A 12,031-nucleotide genomic window follows, 5' to 3' on the forward strand; every position below is an offset into this window, starting at 1 on the left:
TATTAGTAATTATATTTATTAATTTTGTTTACAATCTCAATACTATACTGTGAAAAAAAGTGTTCACTAATTAGTATAAATGTGGTTTTGTCTTCTATGAAAATGATGTAGAGAATTGCTATACAGTACTTGTGATGCTGGCCAAGTGTATCTCCTGTATATTCCTTATAATGCTGTAGATGCTTGTTCTATATGTACAGTATATTTTATACCAGTATCAATAAATATGAATAAAACTACAATAAGTAAAATCTTTCAATGCAGCATTTCATTTTGTACAATACCTGTACATTGTTCGCAGAACAATAATGCAACACATTGTCAGGACTCGAATGTAATCTCTAAAAACACTTTATTCAGCGTCCATAACAAGTCATTCTTAAACTTTGTATTCGCTATGATTGGATTTCTCAGCAAGTTGCATCCAAGTAGCTACTGTATTGCACTCTTATTGATGTATATTTTATAAATAAAAAAATCACCAGTTTGGTTTTTTGCACCAGTCAATAGCATCCATTTTATAAGTTTTTTTGTTGCCACTTGTAAGCATAAAGTAGCTTGCATCCATCAGCAGCAGAAATATACCAGTCACTAGCAAGCAAATGACTTGTATTAGCCACTACCATGCTTGAAGTTTTTCATACAATGCATTTTTGCTTTGCAAAAATTTATCAAACCCAGTTAAACTAATATATGGATGCATCTACGGCATTATTTACAGAATAAAAAAGTCTTGTCGTGCCTTTTGTGCATTTGAATGGAATAATACACACAATCAACTGGCTGCCATTATCCATCATGCATATCCACATGCCCATATAGATGGAGCATGTAAATACTGTGTAAAGAAAAAATCAAAGCATAAATGGATACATAAATATGGTCTCATACACAAATATTATGATCTAAATTTAATTATAAAAATTATACACCTAGGGAACAGGTGTACCATATTGGACTAAAATACACCAGAGAAAGAGTTTAGAGAAAATGTTTGCTAAATCACACCATTACATGCCAAGGGAAAAAATGTTCACAATAAAACAAACTAACACCATTATGAATGGCACCTCAGTCTTGTCTCACAAACTGATATTGTAGTTAGAAGACAGATACAACTACATGTGGCTAGAGTGCACTGTTGTGCAAGGAAAAAAACAAAACATTTAAAATCTACATGGTAAAAGTCAGGCACAGAGCATAATGAAATGTTTACTTCTAGTGCGCTCCCAGTAGCTCACCGTACCTGGGTGCTGGTCCAGCCAAGCTTCAAGGGAGAAGAACCAGGCCTCGGAGACCCATCACTGCCTATCAAAACAAATTCACCAGGAAGCATAATCACAAGAAAACAAACAATTTCTTACAAAATTGGGCACTCAAGGTAATGAGACAAAGGATCATGCCGTTGGGTAAACACCTTTTCATTATGCACCTGACTGCCATTAGGTGAGTGACTGCCCAGGTCACCCAAGACTCCAGCTTGCTATCTTGTGACCTGCCCAAACCAAGCACTCCACCTCACGGGAAAGGGTACAAGGAAGTCAAACTACCGAGGGCCCAACCAGAAAAGTGCCATTATATTCAATATACTGGAAAATTCCTCCAGTAGTTCCCTATAGCAAACACTCAACAGGGCCTTAGCAGTGGTCAGTATTTCTGAAAAAAAAGGAGAGAAAAAAAAAAAAATGTGGCCAGAGCTTATCCATGGGAGAGAGCAGTAGAAGAAAAGGGCCCAGTGTGGAGGGACACTAACAATATGCCAAATGTCAAAACAAGTGTTAAGCTAATCAAAGCCAAAGGCTAACACCTAGGTGCACCACCCAAGCAGCAAGAAAGCAAAGATAAGATCTACTGTGACTGTCAAAACACAAATCAATACCCTGATTCATTTGTGTTTTGACAGTTTTGATGGGTCAGCTTGCCCATCGTTGAGAACTGGGGGCACATGAGCCAAAGCCCAAACTTGGCAGGAAAAATGGAAATTCAGTTTCAAATTAAATTTTCAGGGCAGAAGGAACAGAGGATAATGACCCACCAAAAGTTCCAAAGAGCAAAACAAAGGACCCATATGACATGACTGCCATACACACAAATTGAGGAAAAGGCACAAAGGAAGCTACAGTCTGTCTGATGCCCAAGAAACAGAGGCTTTGAAGAGAACGTGAGGTCAAAGCCACTGTCACAAAGGCTGAGATGTGTACATAGCCACAAAGGCAGAGACTGACAGTCATTGCCATAAGAAACAGGCCCATCACACTACCAGCCCCTTGGACCATCACACAGGCAGGCAGGTGTCTCGGAAATGATGGAAACTTCTTGGCTGAACAAACCTCAACTACAAACACATGACAAGGAAAGGCATAGGAAGCCACAGACAAGGACTATCACTTATGTAACCCAAGCAACAAACACATGAAGGACTAGGCATGATCATGCAGCTACTGCACTTGACATCAACAGGCCTCTCAGTCTCCTGCTCTACCTGCAAGAAAGGTGACTTAACCTAAATCAGCTCATCAAGAAGGAACCTGAACTTTTCAAAGTATAATAATAATATAATAATATTTTATTTAGGAAAAGTACATACAGAGATGCAGAGTTACAAACATTCTGATTGATTTATAGATAGAGCTAGTACATACAATACCTAAAGCCACTAGTACGCATAGCGTTTCTTTGCGTATCATAGCGTATCTTTGGTGGGGCCAGAAAAATGCAAACCAACTACCAAGGAAAGGAACAGTGATCCACAGAGTTAAAAAAATGTAAGTGGTGTACACATAGAAGCACAATCATGAAGGAAAAGGGAAACACTGGATAAAGTTATGGCCCATTGTGGAACCAGTGTTCCAGGGATAGCCAATGCCACTTAGCCTAAGTGTGAAGCAGAGAGACCTTGTCATATGAACCATGACCCTTATCCGTTTAAACTGTACCAAACAAGCGAGAAGGTAGCCTGGTAGGAGCCTCAGGTGGCCTAGGCACCCACCTGATACTGTACAGCCAGGTGTATCATGATTAGGGCATTTGCCCCTACAGCAACAATTGTTTGTCTTCTTACTTCCAGATATGTTATTTTTTCAAGTAATTCCATGTTTTGTTGTGTTTATGCTTTATGGTGAGTTTTTTGCATTTTTGGACTGATCTCCGATCCTTGAGCTCCTCTAGCCTCTCGTAGAGGCAGATTCTGGTTGTTTCCTAGTAAGAAATGGTGAATCTCTGAGGCCTCTCAAAAGCTTGGCTGGACTAGCCAATGCCAGCGCTTAGCTATGGGAAACTACTGAAGGAACCCTCCCAGAAGGTTCCTTTCTGAAGAGGTTTTAACAAACTCATGATCTGTAATGTTAAATAGGTTTTAATTAATAGTTTTTTTGAGTAGTTAAACAGAACACGTGAAAGGAAGTCACAAATTTATTATACTGACCAATGGCTGATCTATAATTTTAGTTTTGCTAAATACCTAAAATTTTAGTTTTAACGACCTAAAATGTTAAGTTTTGCTGTGTAAAGTTTAACAGGGAGTCATGGATGAACATACCAATGCCATCATATGCATATATAACACCGTGCCCATAGTTAAAACCTGCACATGTACATTCCATAAACTCTTCAGTGTTAAAAGGCAATTACTGTAATGTATTTACAAAGGGTAATTATTAATTAGGATGATGTAATGTGATATATAAGGAAAATGCATTTGCACCAAATCCCATATAAAAATTGTTGAACATTGTCTTAAAGAAAAAGAAAAATTATATTTTAAATACAAAATAATATACTAATGGCCAACACCATGCAATTTCCCATACATGATATTTATAAAATTCTTTATGATGTTCCACAGTCACCCCTAGACATTCTCTATTCATACATGCAAATGTGGAGTATACAAGATATGTACGGACCAAGCTGCCGGTACTGACCACTTGGAGTGGTAGGCAAGCAATAATGGACAAAATTGGGTTTATCTTCACACACTTTGACTAGAACTGGTATTGGTAGTTAACAATGATTGTTTTTTGTTTTTTAAATTGCATTATTTATGGATAACTAAATCCTCCCTCTTTCTAAGCTTAAATTTTCATGCACATCAAGGTGCCACTAATTACAGTAGAGTATTTCAGGTTATTTTCTACTGCACCAGGTATTTTTTCCTTGGTCAAACTAAAGGAAATAGACTACAATGGAGGTCAAAATATAGTTCTCAAAATGCTTTATCATGAAGGTGGAGTTAATAGGCATAGGATGAAGTTTGGCTTTTAAATCAAAATATATTATATTCCTAAACATCTTCAATTTGACAAACACCAATTTATTATGAAAAAGTTGTGATAATTAGACACAAGTCAACCCTAATCTGAATAGAATATTTACAAGTAATATTATTGGCATTATCTGTATTATGAAATGCTGTGAATTCCTACTAATTTCAAACTTTCTCCACATTTGATATGCTTCAGTTCCACTCTTTGTCCTTCCCTAATATATACTTTATTGCTAGAGTACCATACAGTCCAGGGGCAGGGGGGCCTGTGGCCTTGTATGGTACTCAGTGCAGCCCTCGACACCAATTTAAATTAAACACTGAAAGTGCTTTTTAACATGTTTAAATGTATATAGCATATAATATAATGTGTGGTATATAATATAATAAAATAACTTCTGCTATACATGGCTTCTGAAATTTTCATTTAGTAGCATCTTTATTGTAAAACCTGTCAACCATTAAGAGAGAATATAAAATATTTTTCCTGTTGCTTGATTTGATACATAGTAATCAATCCACAAGGTATTAATAATCCAGTATAAAGGTTTTCCAAAGAAATGTAGTCTATTCTTAACAGCAGCATATGTCTATGGTACCACCTTGATTACTTGCTTCTTGCATTTAACTCTTGATCAGCCCCTTAACTTACCTAAGGCCACGCATCCTAAATTAGAAGTGCTCTTAAACTATTCCCATTATTTTCTCAAATAGTTTACAATGCCTTCATATTCATTTGTTTCTTCAGAGAGTAACAGTTTCCACAACTTGATGAAATCAATTCTCACTGGAAGGAATAAATTGCCAGTGCTAAGCCCAGCACCAGGCATCACACAAGTGCACTGAATATACTTACTAATATCATCCCAAGGTTAACACTTTCATCCACGACTCAGCAACTACAAATTATATAATTCGTGCTCTTGTTGCCAAGTCAAACTCATTTTCTCGGCCCTCTCCTACTAAGGCAGTCACACAATTCTCCCAGACGTATGGTTTCAAGCTACTGTATAACTTATACACAATGAAATCACAATAATGTGACATATCTATCAGAAAACGCAGACGAGGAGTCACAATAACGTGGCTGAAATATGTTGATCAAACCACACACTAGAAAGTGAAGGGACGACGACATTTCAGTCCGTCCTGGACCATTCTCAATTCGATTGTGAGAATGGTCCAGGACGGACCGAAACGTCGTCGTCCCTTCACTTTCTAGTGTGGTCTAGTCAACATATCTATCAGAAAATCTTTGGACCAGGACAGTGGGATCGAATCTACCGTATACCTTCATTATCTGGCTCTGCTAATCTTTCTCCCCCTGACCACTGATTTTCACTACTGTAAGGAAATAATTAATTATCAAAGCACTATGCCAGTATGGCTATAGAGCATCTGTATTTACATTGACATTTGAGATATTCTTACCATTATTAATATATTCTCTCTCATTCCCTACAGTTACTGGGATAGGGAAGTAGGCTGGGATCCTCTTCCCACTAAAGGCAAAAAAAAAAGCATCATTTTATTTTTTAATATCCAAATCCTTCTTGAATTATACTGTATTATTACCCTTTTATCCTCTGATAATCTTCCCCGCCCCCATGAGAGTAGCAACAAGGCAATATTACAGTATGATAACAATCAGAATTAATATTATTACAATAGTAATATTATTAGGAAGCTGTAAAAAAGATAAATGTGATTAAACATGTTCGAATGAGAATAGCAAATTTTCTCTTTCTTCAATAACATTTTATGTTGGCTATATATTACCTATTGAATTCATGTATTCCTTTCCACATTGTGTGAGAATCGTTTAGCTGTAGCAACTGCCTATAAAAGTGGGCCATGTCAAAACTTCAGATATTCAACCCTTTCATAGCTTCTGTACATACCAGTACTAATACAGTACTATACTTTTATAAACTTTATTATAAATATATATAACAAGTTCAGTAATGAGAGGTATTTATATGCATTATAAAATTTAAATACAAACCCAAACGATTAACAAAGCTATCACGTTTATTGACTAAGATATTAATACTCTGCTAAATGGTTATAAATGTTAAAAACAAGAGGCAATCATCAGGAATCTGGCACCTTGGCATTCTTCATTACCCCTGCACTCTGGTTACCGGCGGAGCTCCGGAGGCGACTTGCAGAATGCTGCACATGGCTCGAGGGGGAATTTCCAGGACTAGCATGTTGAGAAGTGTTGTTGGTTACATGGTTATAGGTATTAGTCTGTGGTATACTTGAAGGGGGGTCGCCACCATGGTGATTGGCTGTATGTCCATCTGTTTGCCGATTCCAACCCCCAGAGTGAAATTTGGGTTGACTCGAGTTTTCTGTAGGTCGTTGGTAAAACTGCGATGATGTCTTGCGTTCATTACTGTTGAATTTGCGCTCACTGCTAGTGTGAAGCCGCTCTATGGATTCTGAGAGCTGAGCAAGTTTTTCCATGAGTGTTCTCATGTTGTCATGGGAGGTCCTCAGCCCTTCTTCAGATAATGGAGGGTACAGATCCTAGAAATATTAATAAATTACTGGACTGTAATACTAAAAATAAAGTATCAAATTAAATAAAATGCATCTTTCCAAGCATTCCCTCAGTAGCTTCATTGAGCTCAGATGCTTGTATGTTAAGTTTCCAGATCATACGAAGCTTCTCTGACTTTGAATTTTAATTTACTAATTTGGGTTACTCAATGAGGCTAGTGGAGTATGGGAATTGGAGATTGACTCACAAACTGTCTAGAAAGCCCAGAAAAAATAAAACAAGCCTCTTCTTGAAAACAAGAAATGAACCGGGAAAACAATGCAAATGATAGATGGCAACAGGTGAACAACGCTTACCTGGAGAGGGTTTCGGGAGTTCTTCTACACTCCGAGTAGAAAGACCCGAGTCTTCCCGAGTCTTGCATGAGCAAGAACCCCTGCCTCAACTTACCCAACCATAACCAGGAGGTAACCTAGATCAATTGGGATCAATCTGCCACCCACCTCACTCATAAGCTATCACAATGGAACCCAAATCACCCAGGAAAAAAAATGAGTAACAACACTGGAAATTGAGAGGTAATTTGGGACTTAGGAAAAATTGTGGGAATTAAAAATATTATATTTGTTGCTTAAATAAGCAGGACTAAAACTCTTTATATCCATTTTTATATCCATATGCAGTTCAGTTTTGGTTTATGCAGTTCAGTTTTGGTCACCGTACTATAGAATGGGTATAAATTCGCTAGAATGTGTCCAGCATAGGATGACAAAGTTAATCACCCAAATTAGAAACCTTTCATGTTAAGAAAGATTGACAAAGCTTAACCTTCAGACTGCACATATTGCTGCACATATTGGGGGGCCTGGTAGCGAAAAATATTCAAATTATGTAAAAATAACTTAAACATTTTAAAATCTCCAACTTATTGGCTTCAATATCGTGAAACTTTCATTAAAATATTTTCAGAAATTGATTTTAAACAAATTTAAAAAAAAATAAGAACATTTTGATGATAAGGCAAACAGCTCCTAATAACTGGAACTGAAGGGTTATGCAGTAATAAAGAGAACAGTCTCCGTGGTGTAGTGGTAAGACACTCGCCTGGCGTTCCGCGAGCGCTATGTCATGGGTTCGTATCCTGGCCGGGGAGGATTTACTGGGCGCAATTCCTTAACTGTAGCCTCTGTTTAACGCAACAGTAAAATGTGTACTTGGATGAAAAAACGATTCTTCGTGGCAGGGGATCGTATTCCAGGGACCATAGGATTAAGGACTTGCCCGAAACGCTACGCGTACTAGTGGCTGTACAAGAATGTAACAACTCTTGTATACATCTCAAAAAAAAAAAAAAAGCCTTTATATCATTGCTGAGTAATACATAATAACAACACAAATAATAATGAGTAACTATGTTAATATGCTCTATTTTGTTATATAAATCAAAACATTGTCCAATGTTAATATATATTACTTTCATCAATGTCCCAAAAATATTTATTTTTAGGGATTTTTTTTTTAAGATTTTTTCTTTTTCACCTTTGTTTAGTATGTGATTTTGTTGTAACCTTTACATCCTGGAGAACGCACATGTTTCCCTAACTATGTCAAGATAGAATGAAATTGGTCAACAAATATATCAGTCACAACTCACAAAACTTGGGACTTTTAATTTCTTTTGGCTGATTTTTTCTCTGATTTCAAACTTTATTTTCTTTGTCTCTTTAGGTTGTTTTGATGATTAGGGACCATATTAGGGCTTTTCACTTATATAAAATATACCCTAAATATATCCCCTAAATCATTATAATCATTATAATTATCCCTATCTTTTGTGTTTTTGGGGGTTATTTTTTCTTGACTTCATTTCAACACATATTGACCTACAACTTTCACATATTCGAGTACGAATGCCAAACAATGTTCATTAAAACATACAATTAAATTAATGAATTAAAACTACCTTTATTCATTGTTGATAACTTCAACTTCAATTATCTCTGAATAGTTTCAACATTGAGTGACTTCTAAAATTCCAGTTTTTGACCGATTCTCACTATTTTGACATATTGTGTGCTCAGATGTCTGTTCTGCAATCCCTTCAGAATGGATTTTTCATAAACTTTATACATTTGGAGTTATAATTTCTTTTGGTCTAAATTTGCTGCAAATTTCAAATGCCATATTGACGATTTTTTTTAAAGTAAACTGTACTGAAAACCTATATTCTAATTTGATGAAAATGAAGATCATATGGTATTCTGAGAGAATAATAACATTAAACGAACAATTGGTGATAGTTCATATTTTTTATTCTGAATTGAAAATCTGAAGTTTTCAATCTTCAATTTTAAAATTAATTTTGATTCTCTTGTTTTTCAAGTTACGCTGTGATCATCTAGACAAAGTTGGAGCATTTGCCTAGTTGATTATGCCAAAAAAATTGGAAAGTGTTTGTGCAAGTTTTAAAAACTTGTGTTCAATTATTTTATGTCAAATCATATATGTATGTATTGCACTGTTTAAGGCTTAAATTACATTCTCTAGAAAGGCAAAAGAATTAGGAGTAACATGATAGAGGTGTAAAGGGGATGAATGGACATAACAAAGGGGATATTAATAGAGTATTAAAAGTATCAACACAAGACAGAACATGAAACAATGGATATAAATTGAATAAGTTTAGATTTAGGAAAGACCTGTGTCAATTCTGGTTTAGTAACAGGGTTGCTGATTTGTGGAACCAATTACTGCATAATATGGTGGAGGTGGGGTCCCTTGATTGTTTCAAACGTGGGTTGGACATGTACATGAGTGGGATTGGGTGGTTATAAATAGGAGCTGCCTCGTATGAGCCAATAGGCCTTCTGCAGTTACCTTTATTATGTTCTTATGTTCTAATTTTAGATACCCAACCCACACATCTGAAAATAAATTAAACGACAAACATTTTGGTCCATCCTGGACCATTATCAAGTTGTAAGTGGTAGAGACAAATAATTGATAAGGAATGAGAAAGAGGGATGAAATGTGAGAAGGTAGAAGTATAGGAATAAGGTTGAAATAAAGGAATAGATTTGATGTAAGGTGAATTTTGGGAATATGGTTAAAGCATAGCAATAAAGTAGAAGCATAGGGAAAACATAGAAGTAAAGGAATAAGGTGAAAAATAGGAAAAAGGTGGCAGTAAACGTTAAAAGAAAATTGCAGACAAATGGTGAACCAGATTACTTCAGAGTAATGTGATTCACGCTGCTACTACAACAGTAATTCCAACGCTGCTGGTGTTTACTCTATATCCTGTTCTTCTTGTCCTCTCCAGTACTGTACTTAGGTGAAACTGGTTGTACAGTACATAAATTACAGACTAAAAAGAACACAAAAGTAGTGTTAAGTTTGCAGACACAAACAATGCTCTGTCATGTTAGGGACTCTCGATCATCCTATAAATTGGTTTTCTTCTAAAACAATTTTACCTGCCTCTACTCTTCCCAGATGCCATCTTGTTGAAGCAGCTCTCATCCACAACGTAACCAACATGAGCCTTTGTTGCCGCTGACTCTTCCCTATCACAGTACATCAATGCTCACCTTCTTAACATGATCTGACTAAGCTTTAGCTATTCAAGGCTGTTTTTCCTTTTTTCTCTTTGTTGCTATCTCTCTTTTCACCTAATTCTCTTTCCCCATATGACTTTCTGCAGTGTTCTTCATTCTTTACTTCTACCTTTTTCTATATTTCTACCTTATTCATTTATTTCTACCTTTTTCTATACTTGTACCTTACTCCCATACTTCAATCATATTCCCATTACATGACTTGATAATGGTCCAGAACAGACCAAAATGTTGTCATTTCCTCAATGTTATTTGTGGCTTGAGTATCATTCCAATACTTCATTATTCTCAAACTTCACTTTACTTCAAACCCTACTCCTTTATCTCAACCTTATTCCTATATTTTCACCTTCTAACCTTTCACCTCTCTTTCTCTATCACTGTTCACTACATGACTTGATAGTGGTCCAGGACAGATCAAAACATTGTCAATTCTTTTATTTTCAAATTTGTGGGTTGGGTGTGTAATTTTCAGCCCTGTTATCCATGTTACTTGATGCCGTATCAGAGATAAAACAACTTTGCATAATACAGAAAAACTTATAAACGGTGAAGAATACCGGTTTGTGTACCTGCTCAGCTCCCACATCAAAGTGAAGTCTGGCTAGTTTCTCTTGCTGTTCCCTTATTGCTTCCATCTGTCGTAACCGGGAATCTTTCCCTGCAATTATAATTTATTTATTATACATCTTTTGTAATTCCTTAGTTATTTTATTTACTGTTCTTACTGGATACAAATGTGAAATATCCAGGATTACTAACTGGAATGAAATGGCGACAAAGACAAACATCACTTTCTTACACTAGGTAGCCACTGCATGTTCACACATTTGTACTAATTTTAGATACCTCGTATCATATTGCTGTATCTTCTCTGGATGCTGTATAAGACAGTGCTTTAATTACTATTGTTGCCAACCACTTCTCCTATCCTAGGTGCCAGCAGTACATTGTTTAAGATACCAGGTGAGCCAGTACTCCTACTATCCTAAGTGTCACGTAATATGTTGCTTAGGCTATCTAGTGAGTCAGTATGCCTACTACCTTATACTTAAAGTATACCTGGAGTGGGTTCTTGGAGCTCTTCTACTTCTTAAGCCCAGTCTGGAGCCCAGGCCTGTCTTATAATAACTTGATCTAGAAGGCTGTTAGAGCAGCCCACAGGCCCACATATCCATTACAACTAGACTGGTCCAGCACTTCCTGCAGGAACTTATCTAGTTGTTTTTCAACATGACCACTTTTGCTCTGGCAATGTTTCTTATATTTGTTAGGAGAATATTCAAGAGCTGTGGACCTCTCATGTGCACAGTATTCTCAGTCTGCCTATGGCACTTCTACATCTCCTTACATATTTTTCACTGAATTATGTTTGTATTTTGGTATGCACACTAGAAACCTGGCCTTCCAGCATCTTCTGCATAGATTTTATTTGATACCTTTCTTGTCTCCTCTCTAGAGTTCATTTTAAGTGTTTTGAGATGGTTCCGATAATTTAGGTGCTTTATCGTGGCTATGCATGCCATACATTCCCCATATTCCCTTTATTTCAGGTATCTCTCCTATATTAAAAGAGGAAGCGAGTACTGAGCAGCACTCGGGGAGAGAAACCACAAATGACTGCAATAGTAAGAGCACTGT

General features: G+C 36.5%; 1 protein-coding gene across 2 annotated transcripts in view; it reads right to left on the reverse strand.

Moving 5' to 3' along the window:
- LOC123760128 (uncharacterized) overlaps nt 1-12,031 on the reverse strand; it is a 59,365-nt gene continuing 47,334 nt past the window's right edge. For both annotated transcript variants that reach the window (XM_045745620.2, XM_045745619.2), the window contains exons 6-7: nt 10,963-11,051; nt 1-6,799 (exon numbers count right to left, since the gene is read on the reverse strand). In XM_045745620.2, coding sequence (XP_045601576.1) covers nt 6,359-6,799; nt 10,963-11,051 — 530 coding nt within the window. In that variant the 3' untranslated portion in view covers nt 1-6,358. The remainder of the gene's footprint in view (nt 6,800-10,962; nt 11,052-12,031) is intronic.

Source organism: Procambarus clarkii, chromosome 16, assembly GCF_040958095.1.
Source record: "Procambarus clarkii isolate CNS0578487 chromosome 16, FALCON_Pclarkii_2.0, whole genome shotgun sequence".
Lineage (NCBI taxonomy): Eukaryota > Metazoa > Arthropoda > Malacostraca > Decapoda > Cambaridae > Procambarus > Procambarus clarkii.